The sequence below is a fragment of the Nerophis ophidion genome, linkage group LG02, assembly GCF_033978795.1.
Source record: "Nerophis ophidion isolate RoL-2023_Sa linkage group LG02, RoL_Noph_v1.0, whole genome shotgun sequence".
Classification (NCBI taxonomy): Eukaryota; Metazoa; Chordata; class Actinopteri; order Syngnathiformes; family Syngnathidae; genus Nerophis; species Nerophis ophidion.
This window is the reverse complement of record NC_084612.1, coordinates 50,713,696-50,741,195: the sequence shown is the minus strand read 5'-3', so window position 1 is coordinate 50,741,195 and position 27,500 is coordinate 50,713,696. Positions and strand designations below refer to the sequence as shown.

Below are 27,500 nucleotides of genomic sequence, written 5' to 3'. Positions count from 1 at the left end.
GGAAGTCTGGGTTTCCCTGCTTAGGCTGTTGCCCCCGCGACCCGACCTCGGATAAGCGGAAGATGATGGATGGATGGATGGAGAAATGACAGTTTTAAAGAAAACTAATTTAAAGTCTGATTAAAAAATATTTAGATATATAAAAGCCTTTTCTGATTAAATGAGTGGGTGTGTTGATTCTCCCAGTCAGGACCAGTATAATCACATAGACCTTCTGAGTGCCTGCAACTCCTCATAACTTCGAATAGACTTTTACGCCATGTTTGATTGGGGAAACATATTAGCAGCTGATCACCTTGATCAAACTCAAATTAATCACGATCATATTGTCGCCCAGCCCTAATCCAGCCTAATGGTTTAGAACGGTCCAACACACAGTACATGCTGTACATCTATCAGTCGAGAATACATAATCATTACACTAAAGAACAAAAAGAGGCGGTAGACGCTAAATGCCATCGTTTGTAAAAAAAAATCATGTTGCTGTGTAATAATGTGTGAAGCTGATGTCAATTAAAGAATGCTTTCAGAACAATTCATTCCTGTATGCTACGGAAATATCAAAGAACGATTATCTCAGTATGGTAATAATTGTGGAGGTTGGGTAGGCTAGCCACCATGAACCCATACAGGTCTACAGACTCTCCCTCTGGATGCACAGTCATCATTATGGCAAACGAGGAGGAGTGAACATGGAAGATAAGCAGCACTGTAATGCGTGTGGACAGCGGCTGCCAATGAAATGGTGTGTTAATGATGTCAATTAAAAGTGCATGTCTGACAGAACTGCTGGCAGCGCTGCCATCAGAAAGAGGTTTCAAGTCGACCTTTGACACAAATCTGCTGCCCACAAAGAGGCTCATTGGCCAATTTAATGAGGGCGGCAATTCTGTGGTTAATACCTCTCAAACGTGGCGTGGAATGAAGGGATAACAAAGGCGGGGACTTGAAAACCAAAAACTGATAAAAATGCGTTGACGCTTAGAATACAGTGCATAGCTGATAAAAATATAAGGTCTAATTGATTCTGAGGAGTTGAAGTAACTTCTTTTGGCGGCGCCCGGACGGGCTGCGCTCTCGAGGAGATCCTGCTAAAGATGGAACATTTGGCAGAAATACCGGACAATTCCACAAACTTTATGGCTGGCTCACATCGTGGTCACTCCGTGATCACGTACGACCGCCAGACACTTCTGGATGTGGACACCTCGGGCCGTTTTGGACTGATAGACGCGGGCGTGCTAAACATGCTAACTAGCATGGGAATACATCGGCGGCTACATCCAGCGGCCTGTGAAGCAGGGGAGTCTAGTAGCAGCGGGGGCCGTCTACGGAGCAGACGCCAGCGGTGTGATCGGAAACGCGGATGCCGAGCGGGGCTAAAAACAAAGCAGAAGGCTAATCCCCACAGAACACCACTTTCCTCCATCCCGAAGACGGATTTAGATGGAAAATGCGAGACTACTGGTCTGGGTAAGGAGTCAGTTAAATTAGAACAAGTTTTTTCTGCTTTGAGTGTTTCAGAGTTGGACATGTTTTTTACTGAGGTGGCTAACTATGATGTGTGCAGTTTATCAAAGCAACAAACAAACAATCGGAAAATCCCCGTTACTGAGGTGGCTAACCATGATGCGTGCAGTTTTTCAAAGCAACAATCAAACAATCGGAAAATTCCTGTCGTATCAATTCCTAGATATGGTCGTAACTATACTAAATGCACTGGGCATAATAAACACAACATTATTAATATTTCTACTACGGATAATTTGATCAAAAACTCCCTAAAACAGCCCACTACCTATAATATAGGTTTTTTAAACATAAGATCATTGTCTCCTAAAACGTTGTTAGTTAATGATATTATCAGAGACAACAATCTTAACGTCATCGGTCTCAGCGAAACCTGGCTTAAACCAAACGACTTTTTTGCGCTAAATGAGGCATGTCCTCCTAACTTTACACATGCGCATATTGCCCGTCCGCTCAAAAGGGGTGGGGGGGTTGCACTAATATACAACGAAAACTTTAACCTTAGTCCTAACATAAATAATAAATATAAATCGTTTGAGGTGCTTACTATGAGGTCTGTCACACCGCTGCCTCTACACCTGGCTGTTATCTACCGCCCCCCAGGGCCCTATTCGGACTTTATTAATGAATTCTCAGAGTTCGTTGCTGATCTAGTGACACACGCCGATAATATAATCATAATGGGGGACTTTAATATCCATATGAATACCCCATCGGACCCACCGTGCGTAGCGCTCCAGACTGTAATTGATAGCTGTGGTCTCACACAAATAATAAATGAACCCACGCATCGCAACGGTAATACGATAGACCTAGTGCTTGTCAGGGGCATCACCGTTTCCAAAGTTACGATACTCCCGTATACTAAAGTATTGTCTGATCATTACCTTATAAAATTCGAGGTTCAGACGCATGTTCGTCAAACTAATAATAATAATAACTGCTATAGCAGCCGCAACATTAATACAGCCACAACGACAACTCTTGCTGACCTACTGCCCTCGGTAATGGCACCATTCCCAAAGTATGTGGGCTCTATTGATAACCTCACTAACAACTTTAACGACGCCCTGCGCGAAACCATTGATAACATAGCACCGCTAAAGTTAAAAAAGGCTCCAAAAAAGCGCACCCCGTGGTTTACAGAAGAAACTAGAGCTCAGAAATTATTATGTAGAAAGCTGGAACACAAATGGCGCACGACTAAACTTGAGGTGCACCATCAAGCATGGAGTGATGGTTTAATAACTTATAAACGCATGCTTACCTTAGCTAAAGCTAAATATTACTCAAATCTCATCCACCGTAATAAAAACGATCCTAAATTTTTGTTTAGTACGGTAGCATCGCTAACCCAACAAGGGACTCCTTCCAGTAGCTCCACCCACTCAGCTGATGACTTTATGCAATTCTTTAGTAAGAAAATTGAAGTCATTAGAAAGGAGATTAAAGACAATGCGTCCCAGCTAACACTGACACGATTGTATATACGGCGGATACTACCCTCCAAAATACTTTCTCTCGTTTTGAGGAAATAACATTAGAGGAATTGTTACAACGTGTAAATGGAATAAAACAGACAACATGTTTACTTGACCCTCTTCCTGGGAAACTGATCAAGGAGCTCTTTGTATTATTAGGTCCATCAGTGCTAAATATTATAAACTTATCACTCTCCTCGGGCACTGTTCCCCTAGCATTCAAAAAAGCGGTTATTCATCCTCTTCTTAAAAGACCTAACCTCGATCCTGACCTCATGGTAAATTACCGACCGGTGTCTCACCTTCCCTTTATTTCAAAAATCCTCGAAAAAATTGTTGCGGAGCAGTTAAATGAACACTTAGCGTCTAACAATCTATGTGAAACCTTTCAATCCGGTTTCAGGGCAAATCACTCCACGGAGACAGCCCTCGCAAAAATGACTAATGATCTATTGCTAACGATGGATTCTGATGCGTCATCTATGTTGCTGCTCCTCGATCTTAGCGCTGCTTTCGATACCGTCGATCATAACATTTTATTAGAACGTATCAAAACACGAATTGGTATGTCAGACTTAGCCCTGTCTTGGTTTAACTCTTATCTTACTGATAGGATGCAGTGTGTCTCCCATAACAATGTGACCTCGGACTACGTTAAGGTAACGTGTGGAGTTCCCCAGGGTTCGGTCCTTGGCCCTGCACTCTTCAGCATCTACATGCTGCCGCTAGGTGACATCATACGCAAATACGGTATTAGCTTTCACTGTTATGCTGATGACACCCAACTCTACATGCCCCTAAAGCTGACCAACACGCCGGATTGTAGTCAGCTGGAGGCATGTCTTAATGAAATTAAACAATGGATGTCCGCTAACTTTTTGCAACTCAACGCCAAAAAAACGGAAATGCTGATTATCGGTCCTGCTAGACACCGAACTCTATTTAATAATACAACTCTAACATTTGACAACCAAACAATTAAACAAGGCGACACGGTAAAGAATCTGGGTGTTATCTTCGACCCAACTCTCTCCTTTGAGGCACACATTAAAAGCGTTACTAAAACGGCCTTCTTTCATCTCCGTAATATCGCTAAAATTCGCTCCATTCTGTCCACTAAAGACGCTGAGATCATTATCCATGCGTTTGTTACGTCTCGCCTCGACTACTGTAACGTATTATTTTCGGGTCTCCCCATGTCTAGCATTAAAAGATTACAGTTGGTACAAAATGCGGCTGCTAGACTTTTGACAAGAACAAGAAAGTTTGATCACATTACGCCTGTACTGGCTCACCTGCACTGGCTTCCTGTGCACTTAAGATGTGACTTTAAGGTTTTACTACTTACGTATAAAATACTACACGGTCTAGCTCCATCTTATCTTGCCGATTGTATTGTACCATATGTCCCGGCAAGAAATCTGCGTTCAAAGGACTCCGGCTTATTAGTGATTCCCAAAGCCCAAAAAAAGTCTGCGGGCTATAGAGCATTTTCCGTTCGGGCTCCAGTACTCTGGAATGCCCTCCCGGTAACAGTTCGCGATGCCACCTCAGTAGAAGCATTTAAGTCTCACCTTAAAACTCATTTGTATACTCTAGCCTTTAAATAGACTCCCTTTTTAGACCAGTTGATCTGCCGTTTCTTTTCTTTTTCTTCTATGTCCCACTCTCCCGTGTGGAGGGGGTCCGGTCCGATCCGGTGGCCATGTACTGCTCGCCTGTGTATCGGCTGGGGACATCTCTGCGCTGCTGGTCCGCCTACGCTTGGGATGGTTTCCTGCTGGCTCCGCTGTGAACGGGACTCTCGCTGCTGTGTCTTGGATCCTCTTTGGACTGGACTCTCGCGACTGTGTTGTATCCATTGTGGATTGAACTTTCAGTATCATGTTAGATCCGCTCGACATCCATTGCTTTCCTCCTCTCTAAGGTTCTCATAGTCATCATTGTCACCGACGTCCCACTGGGTCATTATTGTCACCAATGTCCCACTGGGTGTGAGTTTTCCTACCGAGGATGTCGTGGTGGTTTGTGCAGCCCTTTGAGACACTAGTGATTTAGGGCTATATAAGTAAACATTGATTGATTGATTGATAGGTACGGTGAGAACGTCTGTGATGGACATGGCTCTGGTGAGTGTGGGTTAGAGGACACAACCTGAACATGAACAAAGAGTTCAATAGTAGATAGCGATGGACTGATGTACTAAGGTGCAAATGGCTTGCGCTAAATAGCGTGTCAGGTTTAAACACTGATGACATATATTAAACAAGAAAAGAAGCAAAGAATTAAACATAGACAGAATTCATTTGGCTCAATTTGAGGAGAAACGTCTGGTCTGTACTCTTGTACAGTGTCTCAGCACGCTCTGGCGAAAGATTGTATGCCTTCTTCTTTATTTGGACTTTCTCTGACCACAAGTCAACAGCTGCTTCCAAAGGGACGGGGTCGTAAACAGTTCACAGAAAAGGTTGTAAAACAGTTCAAAGAAGAGGTTCGTAAAAGAGTTCAAAGAGAGGTTCATAAAACAGTTAAAAAAGAGGTCGTCAAGAGGGGTGTCAGGTCCTCCTTCCTCTTTGCTTTTGTAGTTCATGGGTCAGACAATATCTTTTGATTACAATACATGAAAGAAACAGTAACACCTTCATGTTGCTCCCCCCCTACACAGTGGAGTTTTACAAGCCTTACTCTTGGTTGGTTCAGAGACAGCTTTTGGTCTTCTCACCGGGAACTCATTTCAACACAAAGTTTTTGTGATAGATTGGAAACAATTATTCCAACAAGTGTGTGCAAAGTATAAAACTGTGTGTACTATTAGTGAAAGTATTAGTGAAAGTGTTACCTTAATTATTTCCAAACGGTGTCTGTAGCACGGCAGTAAAACGGCTGGACAAACAAACCAGAAGTCATCGTCATGGACCCACGAGTTGCGCAAGCTAGCTCTCCAGTAAGCTAAACAGACACAATAACTCCACGGTGACGTTTTGGTGAATATACTGAGGACTTTGTGAAAGTGAAACAATACAAAACGAATGCCATTGTAAGTTACTATTGCAAACACAGACACTTGTAAATGTGTTAGCTGATTAGCTAATGCTAAGGACTCTAGTTTCATTATATTTCACTACGTACAAATATGCATGAAAACAATCCTACAGACATCACACATGGGACAGTCTAGAAAGTAAGAATTGTTTTAGTTACCATTTATAACTTACAAACGTTGCTTGGAGTGATGAATGAAGGATCAATACGAGTAGAACGCTATTGACGGCTAGAAAACGAAAATGGCACTCGTACTTCCGGTTCAAAGCCAGTCCAAACAGGACATAGCAGCACCTGCAGTAAGCCAACTTGTCCAAAAGATGGTGCCATAGCACAAACAATAACACACCTTTTCAGTGTCTTTGCTCGTTTAGTTTTTTTGACAACTTTTTGCATTACGGCCGTCAGCGAAGAAAAATCCATAAATTAGCCGCACGGTTTTATAAAATAAGCTGCAGGGTTCAAAGTGAAGGAGAAAACGAGCGATTTATAGTCTGGAATAGGGCTGGGCGGTATGGCCTTTTATTAAAATCTCCATATTTTTAGGCCATGTCTTAATACACAATATATATATATATATATATATATATATATATATATATATATATATATATATATATATATATATATATATATATATATATATATTGGCTTTGACCTGTTTGACCTGCTGTCCTCAGGAAGGCGCTACAGGGTCTTCAGGTCTAAGACAAACAGACTCAAAAACTTTTTTTTTCTAAAGCCATAACCAAGGTGAACTCTCATAAGTACTGGTTTTATAGTTTAGCGCTTCTCTGTGTGCAATTTCTACTTTCCACCCACAGTTTGGATGCTTCTTTATAAATGTATATAGTACAACATTTAAACAACTCATTCAGAACATTTGTTCTCAGGACTGGACTGTGCACCTTACCTCCTTTTGCACTATTTTTCTTTTCTTTCTCTTCTATGTTTTGCATATTTACAGACTGTCACACTGATACTGGAGTTGCTTTTAATCTCATTGTACCTGTGTATATTGACAATAAAAGGCATTCTAATCTATTCTATATATCTCGATATTTTGCCTTAGCCTTGAATGAACACTTGATCTATATAATCACAGCAGTATGATGATTATATGTGTCTACACTAAAACATTATTGTTAATACTGCATTAATATATGCTAATGTTAAACTTTCATGCAGACAGGGAAACCACAACTAAGTCAATTTACCAAAACTGTATTTATTAAAAAGATATTAAGCAGTGGCACAAACATTCATGTCATTTCCAAAACAGAAAGTGCAAGATTGTCAGAGACATTTTAAAACAAGCTATGAGTGTACTTTTGTGCATGGTGTCACTAAGATGACATATCAAAACAACACTAATTTAAAGTGCACTTTTTGTACAGAACGCCACTACAATATTTTAAAACAAATAAAGTGCACTTTTGTGCATGATGTCACACAAAATATTTCTAAAACTGTAAAATAACAATTAGCTGCATAATAAGAAATCAAATAGTGTATGTCCTTCACTATGTGGTAGGTTACTGCGCACGTTATCGCCTTCTGTTGTTTACAATTTTTTTCCCATACCGTGTTGATGTGAAAATGGAAGACGCCAGACTCAATAGGGTCAGTGCTGGTTGCTTGGGCATTTTGTTGGGTGAGGCACCAGTCGGAGATGTTGACATGCGGAGATTTAAGCACTCCTTATTCTGTAGGGGGTGACTTTTCAAATGATGCTACAAATTAGTAGTGCTGCTACTTTTTGTAGCAACGCTTTTTCCGCATACGTGAAATATTACGGTTGTCTGTTTAACATCTTCCCGCTTGAAGCCAAACCACCGCCAGACGATGGCTGTTTTTCTTGGGAATTAATTTGTTTGCTTCCATCTGTTAACAGATTCGCACCTTCTCTCTCACGAATTACCGCTCCACGAGCACCGCCTGCCACTGCTAACTTTACCTACCTTTACCTACTTTACCTACCTCTCTGCCCGGCGAGGGGGTATGACGTTGCACGTGCGACAGTATGTGACGTATGTAAGAAGGTGCGCTTGTTTTATCGGAGAAAGAGAGACAAGAAAGAGGGAGAAAAGCCTGTTGTGTAATGCTCGCAGCTAAAAGCAACTGCGTGAGAAAATATACTCAAATACTCACGACATAGTAATTTTCTACATTGCAAAGAGACAAACCCGCGATATATCGAGTATATTCGATATTTCGCCCAGCCCTAGTCCGGAATTAATGCTATATTGTATCTGCTGATGTTTGTCCGTTTGAGTTGTTAAAATGCATACAATTTTGCAATACTACTTGAATTGATTTATGTCTGACTTGATGTGACTTGTGTGCAGGTGTGCAAAGTCTTTAACACGACCACCATTAGTTGCCTCGCCCCGTCTCTACAGACCGAGGACGACGGCGACCGGGAAAGCGTGAAGCGTGTGGACGAGTTCGGCTTCCTTTTCAACAACGTCCAAGCCCTGCTGACCTACGGCAACAGCAGCCTGGTCTACTACCCCAACCCCTACCTGGAGCCCCTCAGCCTCTCAGGCATCCTGGAGCAGAAACCTGGCGCTCCCATCATCCTCAAGGTATGTGGGCTGCACACCACACGTGCTCCCATTATTGTTGAGGCGGTCATGGGAAGGTGATCTTTGTGGGGAGGCTGTTACGTCAAAAATGTGTATTTTTTTTTTTATTGTAATAATTATTTACAGGTAATGAAAAAGTGGAACAGTTTAATACATGGTTATTCTATAATAAGTATATTAAGCAAAATAGCAGCAACAGAAGCACACCATTAGCTAATTAGCCATACCAACTTTTTAAAGTACTTTAGTTTTTCACATTTTGTTGTTACAGCCTTATTCCAACATGAAATAACTTAATTTGTGTACTTAAAATTATACACACAATACCCCTTACTGAGAATGCAACAATGTTTTTCTTAGAGCTTTTTGAATTGTATTCAAAATACATACAAAATGAATGTTGAAACAACACGCTTTTTGACAACGTTTATTCAATATTGGGTTCTAACGTTGATTTGACCATTGAAATTTGGCCGAAATGGTAAATGGTGCTTTTCTACCTTTTTTTTTTTAAGGAACTCAAAGCGCTTTGACATTAGTTCCACATTCACCCTTTCACACACACATTCACACACTGATGGTAACCAGGACCTATCAAGAGAAAGGGTGAAGTGTTTTGCTCAAGGACACAACGGACATGACTAGGATGGTAGAAGGTGGGGATTGAACTAGGAACCCTCAGGTTGCTGGCACAGCCACTCTCCCAACTGCGCCACGTGTGTATATATATGAATATATATTGTATATATGTATATATACATATATATATATATATATATATATATATATATATATATATATATATATATATATATATATATAATTTGGCTGGGTTATCTTATTTGTATATACATATGTGTGTGTGTGTGTGTGTGTGTATATATATATATATATATATATATATATATATATATATATATATATATATATATATGTGTGTGTGTGTACATTAGTATTAATAAATTTGCCCAAAAAATATTTCGAAAAACATTTTCATTATCATGGGGTATTGTGTGCAGAATTTTGAGGACAAACATGAATGTATTCCATTTTGGAAAAAAGCTGTATAATACCAAAATGTGAGAAAAGTGAATACTTTCTGGATGCACTGTCGCCCCAGCTGCCTATGCCCATGTTTTTGGACCCGGTGCTAATTAGTAGACCAGGAGACGCGGCAGTTAAATTTAGTAGAGGCATTAATCGGAGTATTTACAGTGCATACATCATGCTGAAGAGTTTATTTGCCAACATAAAAACACAGAAGTAGGCTTTGAGTATCTGCAACAGAAATATTGAGCAGTTAAGTGCTTCTGCTGTCATCGCTGACCGTAACGGCGCAATGATGCATTTATTCCTGGAACATCAAAGCGTCCTTCCTCTGGATCGATGAATCTAATCCAATTAGGTCATCTTCTATTTATGTTCCAGGGTTTCAACATAACTAGCTGCTACCACTGCACCTCACGTCTCTACACTCCACCAATTATTGGTCCTCCTTAAACATTGTCTTGTTTATTGTTTTTCAATATTAGTCTAGAAATCTAATTTATGACATTTGAATTTGTTTGGTGATCATGTATATGTAATAAATTATTTACATGTGATGTAATCATGTATATGGTATTAATTTATATGTGATGTAATCATTTATATCAGGGGTGTCCAAAGTGCGGCCATTTGCGGCCCGCAGGTATTTATTTAACGGCCCCCGGCACATTTTAAAAATACAATTGAAAAAATGTTTAAACGTAAAAAGTGATATACAAGAGCAAATGGGTGAAATGTAACAAGAAAATGTTGCAATGTTTACTCTAATTACACAAAGCTGCCATGCAGGCTGTTTCTTTCTTTAAAAAATAATAATGAATCAAAATCAATGTCATTTTGAATTATTGACCTATTCAAGGCTCCAATTATGTCACGTTAAATTTTCCACTTTGAGATATTTTTTGGGGAAAATGTTGCATATTTTGTATTTGCCATATAAAAAACTGAGCTGTTTTTTAAAGAAAGGGCTAAAATGAACAAACAAAAAACATAAACAACAATACAACTTATAATTGACGGATAGATCTGAAGTTGATCTCGATATTATTGTGTTAAAAGTAAACAGTAAAAAAGTGTATAACTTATTTTTTAACACTTTATTGAGTAGGACCCTTTTGGATCCCAAATAATTTTAGTGTGATTTGTTTTTAAAGGCCTACTGAAATAAGATTTTCTTATTTAAACTGGGATAGCAGGTCCATTTTATGTGTCATACTTGATCATTTCGCGATATTGCCATATTCTTGCTGAAAGGATTTAGTAGAGAACATCGACGATAAAGTTTGCAACTTTTGGTCGGTAATAAAAAAGTATTTCCTGTACCGGAAGTAGCAGACGATGTGCGCGTGACGTCACAGGTTGTGGAGCTTCTCACATCCTCACATTGTTTACAATCATGGCCACCAGCAGAGAGAGCAATTCGGACCGAGAAAGCGACGATGTCCCCATTAATTTGAGCAAGAATGAAAGATTCGTGGATGAGAAAAGTTTTAGAGACGTAGTAGAAAAAAAAAAAAAAAGACAGGGCAGAGGGAGCAATTCAGATGTTATTAGACACATTTAATAGTATAATTCTGGAAAATCCCTTATCTGCCTATTGTGTTACTAGTGTTGTAGTGAGATTATACTGTCGTACCTGAAAGTCGGAGGGGTGTAGCCATGGGTGTGGTGACCACCAGTGTCTCTGAGAGAAGCCACGCAGATGCCTCGTTGACAGGTGCACGGCGAGGAACGACGCAAGCTCCGCTCATGTCTACGGTAAGAGCCGACTAATTACCACAATTTTCTCACCGAAACCTTCCAGTTGACATGTGGTCGGGAACCATGTTCGCTTGACCGCTCTGTTCCATAGTAAGGCTTCACCTTCGGGAATGTAAACAAGGAAACAGTGGCTGGGTTTGTGTTGCTAAAGGCAGCTGCAATACACCGCTTCCCACCTACATCTTTCTTATTTGACGTCTCCATTATTTTTTGAACAAATTGTAAAAGATTCAGCAACACAGATGTCCAGAATACTGTGTAATTATCCGATTAAAGCAGACTACTTATAGCTGGGATTGGGCTGGAAAAAAATGTCTGCTACAACCTGAGACGTCACGCGCATGCTTAGTCATACGCGTCATCATACTGACGTTTTCAACAGGATACTTCGGCAAAATTTAAAATTGCAATTTAGTAAACTAAAAAGGCCGTATTGGCATGTGTTGCAGTGTTAAGATTTCATCATTGATATATAAACTATCAGACTGCGCGGTCGATATCAATCAATCAATCAATGTTTACTAGTAGTGGGTTTCAGTAGACCTTTAAGTGTCATTGCTCGAAAAATAGTAATTAATTAAAATCAATGGTGTTATGAGTTATTGACCTTTTAATGCTCCAATTATTATATAATCTCAAATATTCCACTTGAAAAAATTATTGGGTAAAAATATTGCATATTTTGTGATTTTTCCATTAAAAAAACATTTTTTTTTGTGAGAAAAAGAGCATACAACTTAAATCTTTAAAATCAGTATATTGACAGATAGACCTAATGTTGATCTAGAGATTTAAAACTTGAATAAAAATAATAATACTGAATAATGACACATTTTTAATATTTTTTTGACCAAAACCCTTTGAGGTCCCTGGGATCAAGCCTGAGTTGAGGCCGAAATGTATATTTTCATACACATATTGTATTGTTTTTCAAAACAACAAGTATCAAAATGGCCCCCGCTTGATTAGATTTTTCAGTGTGCGGCCCTCAGTAGATAAAGTTTGGACACTCCTGGATTTATATGTAATGTAATCATTTATATGTGATGTATTTATATGTGATGTAATTATTTTTATGTAATTTAATCATTTATATGTAATATAATAATTTATATGTAATACAATCATTTATATGTAATGTAAACATTTACAACACACAGTTTTCATCCAATCAGAACCATTTCAGTATCAAAACGTTTGACCGGGAATCATGAGCCCCCAAACTCCCCCCAAAAAATCCCAAATTACCCAGTATTCGAGGTTTTACTGGACATTTTTTCCATTTTAAATGAATGGGCCAGTTTTGAAACTCGCACAACGCCCACATTTCTCACCCGATTCGAACCAGTCCACACACCCCACTCACTTGGACAATCGAAATACCATTTTCCGAGTTGAAAATAAATTCCATGAATTTCCAGAATTCCCGGTTTTCCAAAGCACCTATTTTCACCTCTTCGTGGAAAGTTTTCACAGTCCAAACTTTTTAACCGTCCCTCTTAGTTGAGACAAAAAATTCCAGGTGTTCCCAAATTTCCAGGAATTCCGAAAAAATTTAATTCAAACTGTTACCACGTCAACATTTTTCAACCAATTCCAAACATTCCAACACCAACCTATTCTTATCATCGACGATAATTGTGCTAGTATCAATATTTTCAAAAGTCCCCGGTTTTCCCAAAATTCCCAGAAAATTTACCTTCAAACGAGTGGACGTATTCAAAGTTCTGTACTTCCCTAAATTCTCAAAATTTTGTGCCATTTCTATACCCGAATCCGACCTTTCGACCATCCACCCACACTACTATTTCGATGTATCGAACACAAAACATGATTTCCCTTTACCGAAATTCACAGTTTTCCCGGGATTTCCTAAAATGTTCTCCACATTAACAAGGAATGGGCAATAAACAATCGACTGCATATCCCACATTTCTCAACAGATTTGAACCGTTCCAACATCCACACACTCCACTCACTCTGGGCAAACAAACTGCCATTTTCCAAGTTTTCAAAAAAATGCCAGAAATTCACGGTTTTCCAAAGCCCTACTTTCACCTCCGGCTGGAAAGTTTTCACAGTCCAAATTTTTCAACCGTTTTTGGCAATTCCACCTTTAAAACATTCCTCTTTGTTAGAACAACAAATTCCCGGCTTTCCCGAAATTCCGAAATACCCATGTCTCATTTCAAACTGTTAGTAAATACGTCAACACTTTTAATCGATTCCAAAAATCCTAACACCAACCTACTCATATCATCTAGGACAATTGTGCTAGTATCAACATTTTCAAAAAAATCCAGGTTTTCCCGAAATTCCCATATTTCCCGGAAAATTCTATTCAACTTAATGGATGTATTTATAGTTCTACAATGCCCAAAGCTCTCAAAAAGTTGCGATTCTGACCTTTTAACCATCCCCACTCTACTCTTCTGATATATCAAATACAAAACCAGTTTTACTTTTCCCAAAATTCACAGTTTTCCCGGGATTTCCCTGAATTCTCTCCTTGACAATGAATAGGAAATACACAATCTACTTCATGTCCCAAATTTCTCATCCGATTAGAACCGTTCCAACATCTACACACTCCACTCACCCTGGATATTCAAGCCAGCATGTTCTGAAAATTCCCTGATTACCCACAATTACCAAGATTTTCCCCCCATTTAAAATGAATGGGCAATATACAAACCTCTCCATATCCCACATTTCTAAACAGATTCGAACCGTTCCAACATCCACACACTCAACTCACCCTGGGCAAACAAACTGCCATTTTCCAAGTTTAAAAAAAAAATGCCAGAAATTCCCGGTTTTCCAAGCCCTATTTTCACCTCCGGCTGGAAAGTTTTCACAGTACACATTTTTCAACCGCTTTTGGCCATTCCACCTTTAAAACATTCCTCTTTGTTGGAACAACAAATTCCCGGTTTTCCCAAAATTCCGAAATACCCATTTTTCAATTCAAACTGTTAGTACAAACGTCAACATTTTTAATCATTTCCAAAAATCTTAACACCAACCCACTCATATCATCTAGGACAATTGTGCTGGTATCAGTATTTTAAAAAAAAACAGGTTTTCCCGAAATCCCCAAATTTTCCCGGAAATTCCTATTCAACCTAATGGATGTATTTATAGTTCCACAATGCCCAAAGTTCTCGAAATGTAGCGGTTCCGACCTTCCAACCATCCCCCATACTACTCTTCCGATATATCAAATGCAAAACCTGTTTTCCCTTTCCCAAAATTCTGATTTTTCCCGGGATTTCCTTGAATTTTCTCCCCATTGACGATAAATTGAAAATAAACAATCTACTGCATATTCCACATTTCTCATCCGATTAGAACTGTTCCAACATCAACACACTACACTCACCTTGGATATTCAAGCCGACATTTTCTGAAAATTCCCTGATTACCCGGAATTACCAAGATTTTTCCCCAATGAAGGATTGATATACAAACCTCTTCATATCCCACAATTCTCAACGGATTCGAACCGTTCCAACATCCACACACTCCACTCACCCTGTATAATCAAACTACCATTTTCCAAGTTAAATTTTTTTTTTTTACAGAAATTCCCGGTTTTCCAAAGCCCTATTTTCACCTCCTGCTGGAAAGTTTTCTAAGTCCACATTTTTCAACCGTTTTTGACCATTAAACCTTCAAAACATTCCTCTTTGTTGGGACAACAAATTCCTAGTTTTCCTGAAATTCCAGGAATTCTGAAATAGCCATTTTTAATTCAAACTGTTAGTGCGTACGTCAATATTTTTTAACCGATTCCAAAATTCCAAGACAAAACCATTCATATTATCGAGTACAATCAATATTTTCTAAAACTTTGGGTTTTCCCGAAATTTCAGGGAAAGTCCCATTCAAATGAAAGGACTTATTTATAGTTCTACAATGCCCTTCATTCTGACCTTTCAACCATCCACCCACAATACGTTTCTGATAAATCGAACGCAAAACATGTTTTCCCTTTCCCAAAATTCCAGGTCTTACCGGAATTTCCTGGAATTTTCTCCCCATTGACAATGAATAGGAAATTTACAATCGACTCTATATCCCGCAACACACTCCACTCACCCTGTACATTCAAGACAGCATGTTTCCCGGTTCTGAAAATTCCCTGATTACCAAGAATTTGCCCTCATTGAAAATGAATGGGCAATATACAAACCTCTCCATATCCCACATTTCTCAACGGATTCAAACCGTTCCAACATCCACACACTCCACTCATATAAGCTTTTCAGTTCCACTCAAGTTTTCAACGTTTTGTTTGTATCTCCTGACGATGCAGGGCCGTAACCTGGTACCGTCGGCGTCGGGCGGAGCCAGGCTAAACTACACGGTGCTGATTGGCGACACGCCCTGCTTGCTCACGGTGTCCGACACACAGCTACTCTGCGAGCCGCCCAACCTCACCGGCCAGCACAAAGTCCTGGTCAGTCCAACTAACTTACCGAGTCTCTCTCCATGTCTAAAAAGCCGAGGCCCGCCCAGATGTGGGTCGCTTTGTGCGGGTCGGCGCTCATTTTCTCCGCCAGTGTGTTTTTTAGGTCGGCGACAGGCTTTGTCTCCGTCATTGTGTGCCATTCACGGTCGGCTAGCTGGTCAATTACAACAGCTCTTTGTCAAGCGCAGGTATTGACTGGCACAAATTGGGAAAAGAGATGGAAAAAAATTAAATTTTTTGCAGACTTCCAAGTTGTCCAAGGATTACAAGGCAAAATATACAGTATGTTGTTTTTTGTCTCCAACTATCGCAGTGGTCCCCAACCTTTTTGTATCCACGGACCGGTCAACGCTTAGTAATTTGTCCCGCGGCCCGGAAAAAGGGAGGTTTTTGTGGTTGGTGTACTAATTGTAAGTGTATATTGTGTTTTTTATGTTGATTTAATAAAATAAATAAAAATATATATATATATATTTTTTTTTTTAATAAAAATTAATAAAACATTCTTCTGGGGCCCGGTACCAATCGGGCCACGGCCCGGTACCAATCGGGCCACGGCCCGGTACCAATCGGGCCACGGCCCGGTGGTTGGGGACCGCTGAACTATAGTATCTTGTATACATACTGCATGTACAGTGGTACCTATGCTCATGACGGCGCTTGTAACGTAAAGTATTTGTTATTCCAATCAATGTTATCATTGAAGTTAATTCAGTTCATTCCCAAAAACACCACCATTTTAATATGTAACACATTTTAGATAACTTCTAGATAACGGATATTTTATCAAATATAATGCAAAGTAAGTACTACAAACAACTACAGTAATTTTATGACATAATGTGAACAGACTTCTATGGTATCCCCTACCAGGTTCCTTGCCATTTCAAAATTATTTTACCACCCTTGGCTAGTAAAATAAATATGTAGATTATTACCGTATTTTACAGTATTTATGCTGCACCCACCAAAATAAATAAAACATGTGTTTACATATTTTAGCTGCAGCTATATGACGGTACAAATGTTTTTGTAAATGTTTATTTACATACCTGAATTGTTTCCCAAAGGTGCCTGTCACAGGGCAGTAAAATGGCGGATCAACCAAAACAGAAGTCATCGTCAAGGACCCACTAGCTGCGCAAGCTAGCTCTTCATTCCTCTAAACAGACTCCATAAATTAATTTGGGGAATTTACTAAGGAATTTGTGAAAGTGAAACAATACAAAAAGAATGCCATTGTAAGTTAATAATACTAACACAGACACTCGTAAATGTGTTAGCATATTAGCTAATGCTAATAAATTATGCAAAACATTTTAGATAACTTCTAGATAACGGATATTTGATCAAATATAATACAAAGAAAGTACTACAAACAACTACAGTAATTTTATGACGCAATGTGAGCAGACTTCTATGGTATTCCCTACCAGCTTCCTTGCCGTCAAACTTCCTTGCCATTTCAGAATTATTTTACTACCCTTGGCTAGTAAAATAAATTTGTAGATTATTACCATATTTTCCAGTATTTAAGCCGCACCCACCAAAATAAATAAAAAATATGTTTGCATATTTTAGCCGCAGCTATATAACGGTACAAAAGTTTTTGTAAATGTTTATTTATATACCTTAATTGTTTCCGAAAGGTGCCAGTCACAGGGCAGTAAAACGGCTGATCAACTAAAACAAAAGTCATCGTCAAGGACCCACTAGCTGCGCAAGCTAACTCTCCAATCAGCTAAACAGACTCAATAACTGAATATGGGGAATTTACTAAGGAATTTGTGAAAGTGAAACAATACAAAAGAATGCCATTGTAAGTTAATAATACTAACACAAACACTCGTAAATGTGTTAGAATATTAGTTAATGCTGATGACACTACCTTCATTTCAATCAATCAATCAATCAATCAATGTGTATTTATATAGCCCCAAATCACAAATGTCTCAAAGGACTGCACAAATCATTACGACTACAACATCCTCGGAAGAACCCACAAAAGGGCAAGGAAAACTCACACCCAGTGGGCAGGGAGAATTCACATTCAGTGGGACGCCAGTGACAATGCTGACTATGAGAAACCTTGGAGAGGACCTCAGATGTGGGCAACCCCCCCCCTCTAGGGGACCGAAAGCAATGGATGTCGAGCGGGTCTAACATGATACTGTGAAAGTTCAATCCATAGTGGCTCCAAGACAGCAGTGAGAGTCCCGTCCACAGGAAACCATCTCAAGCGGATCAGCAGCGTAGAGATGTCCCCAACCGATACAGGCGAGCGGTCCATCCTGGGTCCCGACGAGCGGTCCATCCTGGGTCTCGACTCTGGACAGTCAGTACTTCATCCATGGTCATCGGACCGGACCCCCTCCACAAGGGAGGGGGGGACATAGGAGAAAGAAAAGAAGCGGCAGATCAACTGGTCTAAAAAGGAGGTCTATTTAAAGGCTAGAGTATACAGATGAGTTTTAAGATGAGACTTAAATGCTTCTACTGAGGTAGCATCTCGAACTGTTACCGGGAGGGCATTCCAGAGTACTGGAGCCCGAACGGAAAACGCTCTATAGCCTGCAGACTTTTTTTGAGCTCTAGGAATCACTAATAAGCCGGAGTCTTTTGAACGCAGATTTCTTGCCGGGACATACGGTACAATACAATCGGCAAGATAGGCTGGAGCTAGACCGTGTAGTATTTTATACGTAAGTAGTAAAACCTCAAAGTCACATCTTAAGTGCACAGGAAGCCAGTGCAGGTGAGCCAGTACAGGCGTAATATGATCAAACTTTCTTGTTCTTGTCAAAAGTCTAGCAGCCGCATTTTGTACCAACTGTAATCTTTTAATGCTAGACATGGGGAGACCCGAAAATAATACGTTACAGTAATCGAGACGAGACGTAACAAACGCATGGATAATGATCTCGGCGTCTTTAGTGGACAAAATGGAGCGAATTTTAGCGATATTACGGAGATGAAAGAAGGCCGTTTTAGTAACGCTTTTAATGTGTGACTCAAAGGAGAGAGTTGGGTCGAAGATAATACCCAGATTTTTTACAGAGTCACCTTGTTTTATTATTTGGTTGTCAAATGTTAAAGTTGTATTATTAAATAGAGGTCGGTGTCTAGCAGGACCGATAATCCGCATTTCCGTTTTTTGGGCATTAAGTTGCAAAAAGTTAGCGGACATCCATTGTTTAATTTCATTAAGACACGCTTCCAACTGACTACAGTCCGGCGTGTTGGTCAGCTTTAGGGGCATTAGGATAGCACGTACAAATGTGCATCACACATGGGAGAGTTTAGTAAATAAGAATTGTTTTAGTTACCTTGTAAAACGTAAAAACGTTGCTTGGACCGATGAATGAAGAATCCATACAAGTAGAAACAGTACGGACGAATAGTAGACCAAACGGCACGGTTGAAAGCTCAGTCTAAACAGAAGAGCACTCTGCGGTGGGCGAACTTGTCTTTGCTTGTTTATTTTGAAAACTATTTGCATTTTGGCTTCCAGAAAAGAAAAATCCATAGCTTAGCCGCACAGTTTTATAAGCCGCAGAGTTCAAAGCGTCGGAAAAAAGTAGCGGCTATATGCGATTTATGCTTGTGGTAGCTGGGGTCAAAGGTAATTTTTGTCCACAATATTTTCCTTGTATTATCACGTTGACTTTGTACAGGTCCAAGTGGGAGGACTGCACATCTCTCCGGGAAACGTCCACATCCGCTCCGACAGCCTCCTCACACTCCCGGCCATCATGAGCATCACGGCCGGGGGAGGGCTGCTTCTGGTGGTGGTCGTCCTGGTCCTGCTGGCCTACCGGCGGAAGTCGCACGAGAACGACCTCACTCTGAAGCGCCTGCAGCTGCAGATGGACAACCTGGAGTCCCGCGTGGCTTTGGAGTGCAAAGAGGGTGAGGAGCCTAGCATGAAGTAGACGGAGCTTATCCAACCTAGTGACTAGGTCCACGCAGAGATGTTCCCACGCTAATTCCAACCCAAATTTCCTAACGACTTTATCAACATATTTTAAGAACTAATGTCCATACAGACGGAGCCATTGGTCTTGTGATTGTTTACGAGGGGGGGATTGGTAAGATTTTTCCTGTTCCAATATCACTTACGACTCTGCGTAATAATTTGGTTCTTTATCGGTTCACCTAACGGTTCATTTTTGGAAAAAATGGGACCAGCATATTTTTTCAGGTTTATTTGGGTAAGCACTCGTTGTATGTAGAAATAGCATGGCTTCAAGTTTCACGTTTATATCGTCGAAGTGACTTCCACCTGACTCTCTCAGGTACCGTCTGCTGCAACGTCTCACTCTTCCTTCGTGTTCGCATTTAGAAGCAGTAGTTCATCTTCGCTATATTCAGCTTCAAAAAGATAAGGTTGTGAATCCTCATTGGTCCAAAAATACCCGTCTTTGTGGTGAAAGGAGACGTCATTCCTGCCTTTAGGAAACATTTAAAAATCGTTTTTGACTATTCCGTCTTCAAAACGTTCCTCTTAGTTGGAAGAACAAATTCCCGAGTTTCCCGAAATTCTGAAATACCCATTCTCAATTCAAACTGTTACTACATATGTCAACATTTTTAACCGATTACAAAAATCCTAACACCAACCCTTTCATTTGGGCAAGTGCTAGCACAATTGTGCTAGTATCAATATTTTAAAAAATTCTCGGTGTTCCTGAAGTTCACAAATTTCCAGGAAATTCCAATTCAAATAAATGAACGTATTTATAGTTCTACAATGCCCCAAATTCTCAAAATTTCAACCATCCACCCACACTACTCTTCCAATATATCAAACACAAAACATATTTTCCCTTTCCCAAAATTAACGGTATTACCGGGATTCCCTGGAACTTTCTCCCCATTGACAACAAATGGGAAATAGGAAATTTACTACATATCCCACATTTCTCATTACAGTTGAACCGTTCCAACATCGACAAACTTCATTCACCCTGGACATTCAAGCCAGCACACTTCCCAGTTCCAAAAATCTCCTGATTACGCTGAATTAACAGGAATTTTCCCCCATGGAAAATGAATGGGCAATTTACAAACTTCTTCATAATCCACATTTCTCAACGCATTTTAACAATTCCAACATCGACACACTCCACTCACCCTGGACAATCAAACTGCTATTTTTGAAGTTTAAAAAATATCCAGAAATTCACGGGTTTCCAAAGCCCTATTTTCACCTCCTGCTGGAAAGTTTTCACAGTACACATTTTTCCACAAATTTTGACCATTGCACCTTCAAAACATTCCTCTATGTGGAAAAAACACATTTCCTGGTTTTCCTGAAAAAAGATGGCAAGCGATTCCAAGGAATTGATAGACTTAGAAACAGTTTCTGATTTCCATCCCTATTGTTCACATTGTTTCAAATTTGGCCTGGAATTGACTGTGAATGAGTCCGGTTCTAGTCAAACCTTTAGTCCTAATCTGATTAGTCTCAAGACCCACAACTGAAGCAGTAAAAAACAGGTGGAAGTCTATCCAGAGAACTTGAAATATCGTTTTTAGGTGATGCGAACTCAAAATGTGTGTGAATTTCCTGAATTAATGTCTGTCCTTTTATGAAGCTTTTGCAGAGCTGCAGACGGATATCAATGAGTTAACAAGCGACCTGGACCGCGCCGGCATCCCCTACCTGGACTACCGCACTTACGCCATGAGGGTTCTGTTTCCCGGTATCGACGATCACCCTGTGCTCAGAGAGTTGGAGGTGAGAGAAGGCTGCAACATTTCAGTTTGCTTACCTCGGGGCTGTAGGAGGGAGGAGATTGTTTTTTTATTGGTGCTGGCTGTCAAACAGAGCGTCATGAGCAAATGCTGGCTGGATCACTCCGTGCTTTGACTTGGGTCGGTTTCATGTTGCAGCAGCTGGTGGACTTTGCAGCCTGACTGGCTCTCAGCAGTCAGACCAGTCGCTGTGACTGCCAATTCATCTCAAAACTTTTTCAGAGAATACTTTTTCAAACTTTTTGAAAAAAGAGCTTGATATAAATTTCCCTGTAACGTCCTGTTTGTGCATTCTCATGGCTGTTCTCGGAAGAACTGAGTTTAGTTTAAAAACAATGTAGTTTACCCTATTTAGTCATACCTCTACCTTGTTTTGTTTGATTACTTAACTCAGATGTGTAGGGATCTTTTCTTTTATCCAGGTCATTGTAGTCACAAGGCAATCAATCCATCACACCTGGACTGTTTGGTTTGTCTTAGGAGACGTTTAGTCTCTCACCCTAGTAGGCTTCATCAGTTCACACTCCTAGATTTAGATTGGTTAGATCTAGTCTTACACTTAGATTGGTCAGATCTAGTCTTAGACGTAGTTTGGTCACATCTAATCTTACACTTAGTTTGGTCAAATCGAGACTCAAATCTAGTCTAGTCTATACAAGACTAAATCTTAGACTTTGATTGGTCACAACTAGTTTAGTCTAGGCTACAGCAGATCAATCTAAATCTAAGACTAGAGTTAAAATCTGGGACATGGACTTAGATTGTTCGAATCTAGTCTAGTCTAGACAAGACTAAGTCTTAAACCTCGATTGGTTAGATCTACTGTAGTCAAGTCTAAGACCAGATTTGCCCAATCTAAGTCTTAGACTAGATGTGACCAATCTAAGTCTGAGACTAGATCCGACCAATCTAGGTCCAAGACTAGATCAGACCAATCTAAGTCTAAGAATAGATCTAACCCATTTAAGACTATATCTGACCAATCTAAGTCTAAGACTAAATCTGACCAATCCAAGTCTACCAGCATGAACTGATGAAGCCTACTTGGATGAGAGGCGAAACGTCTTCCAAGACAAACCAAACAGGCCAGTTGCAAGCGATTGAATGCTCTGAGAATATTTAAGATTTTACAGAGATTACAGCTAACCCTTCATCATGTACGTCACTTAATCCCAAATAAATTCAAGACAAGACAAGACAAGACAATAGGAGGTAGTCAAATAAATGTAATACTTTTACTGCCTATTGCAAGATGTTGGTGTGGAGCAATGGGAAAAAAGCTGAATAACAAACTCTAAAGGACAATGGCCATAAGGGAGGTGAAATGTTGGGATTTCATTGCTTTTTTAATGGTTGGTTAGCAGGATGAGCAAAAACTTTCCCGATACACAAAAATCTGTTGAAGAGTGGTACATGGTCCATGTAAGTAGCCTCAAATCTAAAGGGCCACGTGGCACAATAACTTCCCAGATCCAGTAGATCAGTAGTCACCAACCTTTTCGATCCCAAGATCCCCTGGTCTCGTATATATATATATATATATATATATATATACATATTTTTTGGGGTCTTTTTTTCGGTTAGTCTAGTTTTTATTTTATAAAGAGACTGTTTTGTGTCGTTGTTATTGGCTGTTGTCAATATTTTGGCTTTTTCTCATTGTGCGTCTTTTGTTTTTGTGAGATGCCCAGGGCCAATGACAAATGAGTCAGAGGCAACAGGTTGGGCACCCCTGCTGTGGAATCCAATCCAATCCAATCCACTTTATTTATATAGCACATTTAAACAACAAGAAAGTTTCCAAAGTGCTGCACAGCCATGTTAAAAACAATATTAAAAAAACATATTATGCTCCACCAATGACTGAATAAAAACAAAAAAATAAATAAATATGAAACCAATATAAAAAAAATATACAAATAAATATGATTCAAAACAATTTTAAAGGGTAAAATCAATTAAAACAGTAGAATAGAAATCAAAAAGTATAAAAACACAGAGGACAACAGAATACAGAGGACCACACAACTCACATAGTGTTAAAAGCCAAAGAATAAAAGTGGGTCTTAAGACGAGACTTAAAACACTCCACTGTGGAAGCAGTTTGAACATGGAGGAGCAGAGTGTTCCAGAGCTTAGGGCCGACCACAGAGAAGGCCCTGTCTCCCCTGGTTTTATGTCTGGTCTTGGGCACCACGAGCTGGAGCTGGCTCTTGGACCTCAGAACGCGCGCAGGAGTGTAAATTTGGATGAGGTCCAAGATATACTGAGGTGCCAGTCCATGTAAAGATTTAAAAACAAACAGCAATGTTTTAAAATCAATTCTAAAATGAATAGGGAGCCAGTGCAAACTCTGAAGAATTGGGGTTATATGCTGGCGTTTCCTGGTCCCTGTTAAACGTCGTGCTGCCGCGTTCTGGACTAACTGCAACCGGGAGAGAACTTTTTGGTTAATGCCAACATAAAGTGCTAGGGGATTATGGCCACTATAGTCTTAGTACTGTAATATATTTGTTCATCCTATGTCACATATGGGAAACAACTCTCACGGCTGTCTTACGTCAGTGCCGGAAGTAGTAAAATCAGCTGCTCACCTGGTGAGCAATATGAGAAAGAAGAGATAAACGGGAAAGTATGTCTTCAGCTGCCGCCTTGTTTCATCATATCTCACTGCCTTAGCACATGTCAATGTTTAGTATTGTATAAAAATCTACACAAAATTCGTACTTTGGAGCAATGTTCACAGATTTCAGTTATTTGGCTTGTCAGCTTCCTGTCGCAGGTGAGCGATGATGATCGTAGTTGAGAAAAGAGTTGTTTAATGCTAGTAGGGCTGCAATGATTAGTCGACAGATTTCGACAATAAAATTTGGCGCCGACAATTATATTTGTCAACAGTAGTCATCACTTGTGTTTTTCTGGCCGGAAATGGGTCACACGCAAAAACATGGCCAGTGCTAACATATAAATTGTTCTTGTTAAAAACATGAATAATTTGCTCATTTTGCAAAGCAGACTTTGTTTGTGATACACAGCATTTAAAGCCGAGACATGATGTCGGACATTTGAAGGATGCGGACACAGCTTCGGTAAGAGTGTTAACTTCCACCTTGCTAGCCAGCTAACAATAGTGAGACCTAGTTTTGTGAAAAATTTAGCGAAAGTCAGCCAGCTAAACTTTGTCTATGTCAAATCGAGTACTTTTTAAAACAGCGTCCATTTGCAATAAAAATTTGCACACACAACACACACACACACACACACACACACGCACACAAACTATTGCGGAGGTATCATAAGAATAAACATAAAATCTATTAAATAGCCAACATTTTAGGAATTAATCAAATATATAATTCTACACAATGAGTCTACTAGAGTGATACAATTGTTAATCCATAATCAATATATCAGTGTGCAAATTTTTAAACGTCCCAAAATGATGAGATTTGGTGTTTTGTTTTCATTGCTGCTATTTTTTAAATACATAAACAAGGTTTTTTTTTATCATGTTTCAAAGGCATTTTTGAAATTTTCATAAAACATTTTTGTAGCGAATTAAATTGAATGAATTAGTCATAGGGCTTCACGGTGGGAGAGGGGTTAGTGCGTCTGCCTCACAATACGAAGGTCCTGCAGTCCTGGGTTCAAATCCAGGCTCGGGATCTTTCTGTGTGGAGTTTGCATGTTCTCCCCGTGAATGCGTGGGTTCCCTCCGGGTACTCCGGCTTCCTCCCACTTCCAAAGACATGCACCTGGAGATAGGTTGATTGGCAACACTAAATAGGCCCTAGTGTGTGAATGTGAGTGTGAATGTTGTCCGTCTATCTGTGTTGGCCCTGTGATGAGGTGGCGAATTGTCCAGGGTGTACCCCGCCTTCCGTCCGATTGTAGCTGAGATAGGCGCCAGCGCCCCCCGCGACCCCGAAAGGGAATAAGCGGTAGAAAATGGATGGATGGATGAAATTAGTCAGATTTGTTGTTAGTCGACTAACAATCAGTCTTCATGTTTTGTTGCAGCGCGATGATTTCTGTGCTCTCCATGCGTGTTTGCACCGAGCAGTGGTATGTGAAGCTGAAGAGAGCCGTGTTCAGGGGTTTAAATGTGTCAGTTGGTTACTCTCCGGTAATGGGTGTCTCTCATGAGCATTCACACATATGGTTTTCTACACCAAAATACATTAATTTATTATTCAACTTTTTCTTCTTCTGCAGATTGTGACGCGCTCTCCCTTCCACATTTTTCATCCGATTCAAACCGTTCCAACTTCAAACGGTTCATCTTATTCGGGAATCGCAGGCTTTCCCTTGACAAATTTCAAAAATCAAATTTTTCCCATTCAAATAAGAATTAGCCATTTGTCAAACTTCCATCATTTGATTGAAACCATTCCACCTTACTGGAAATTCAAACCATCATTTTTCAAAGTTCAAAAAAATTCCAGGAATTCCCAGAATTCCCGTTTTTTCAAACTTTTTTCATCCTTTTTCTGGGGACTACTTAGACTTAGACTTCTTTTTATTGTCGTTCAAATTTGAACTTTACAGTACAGATAAGAACAATTTTTTTTTGCAGTAGCTCATGGCGGTCCAGGATAAAAGAGCAATAAGGTGCAGATATAAATAAATAGATTACTGTACAGATAAATATATTGCACATTTGCATATGCATCTAAGTTTATTGATGTATGTTATATTGTCTTTATATTCCAGCAAGTTAATTCGTTTTTGGGGGGAATTGAGGGGATTATTATGATGCGTTCAAGAGTGTTATGACCTGACGGAAGAAGCTGGAGGTTCTGCTACGGAGGCTACTCCTCCCACATGTTTCTACCCACATCCACCGTCAAAACATTCCTCTTTATCAGGACAAAAAACTAAATTGTATTTTAAACATGAAAAATTCCCTGTTTTCCCAAAATTCCTGGAATTCTTTAATACATTTTCTCAATTAAAAATGTTACTACTTCATCATTTCCCAACTGTTTTGAAAAATTCATACTCAAACCATTTCAACGTATTCAGAACATTCAAGTCATTAAACATGTTTAAAACAAAATCCTGCTTGTCCCGAAATTCCCAAATTTCCATGAAATTGCTATTGAAATGAATGATACCATTTTCAAAGCTCCACAATTCCCACATTTGTCATACGATTCAAACAGTTCCAACATCAAAATATTCAGCCTGTTCAAAATTGTTGGCTGTACTTCAACAATTAAAAAAAAAAACATTCCCGGACTTCCAAGAATTCCCAGTTTTCAGGAACATTTTCCCTATTCAAAATGAATTGTCCATTTTTTAAACTTCCACAATTTGCACATTTTTTAACCTATTCAAACCATTCCAACGTCAAAACATTCCACTCGTCCAACCAGCACTTTCCCAAATTCCAAACCAAACTGTTCTTTCTGGAAATTTAAAGTCTACAACATTCATACCAGTCTAACATTCAAACTATTCCTACATTCATACTACATTTTGTCAGTAGTTCAGTTCATTGGAGCATTCATATGCAGTTCTTTCAGAAATTGCCTCTTCGAGTGTCATATTAATTCATTTTTTTCCTAATATTTTTTCTACGATTCCAAAGATCAACTGGTCAATCGCGCTAGAAAGGTTCGCAACCCCTGCAGTAGATGAAGCTAGAGTGGAAAAACATTAAGAGTGGCAGTGGGCAACAACTTTGTAATTCTGGTGACGATCCCTGACAGAAAAGCAGCATTTCACGGTTTATCAGCAGTGTTGGGTTAGTTACTGAAAACCAGTAACTACTTACAGTTACTAGTTACTTTATTTCAAAAGGAACTCAGTTGCTAA

General features: G+C 39.6%; 1 protein-coding gene across 1 annotated transcript in view; it reads left to right on the top strand.

Moving 5' to 3' along the window:
- LOC133542108 (plexin-A2-like) overlaps window positions 1–27,500 on the top strand; it is a 372,047-nt gene that overhangs the window by 296,576 nt on the left and 47,971 nt on the right. The window contains exons 18-21 of the mRNA XM_061885956.1: window positions 8,402–8,641; window positions 15,768–15,911; window positions 19,598–19,832; window positions 21,521–21,663. Coding sequence (XP_061741940.1) covers window positions 8,402–8,641; window positions 15,768–15,911; window positions 19,598–19,832; window positions 21,521–21,663 — 762 coding nt within the window. The remainder of the gene's footprint in view (window positions 1–8,401; window positions 8,642–15,767; window positions 15,912–19,597; window positions 19,833–21,520; window positions 21,664–27,500) is intronic.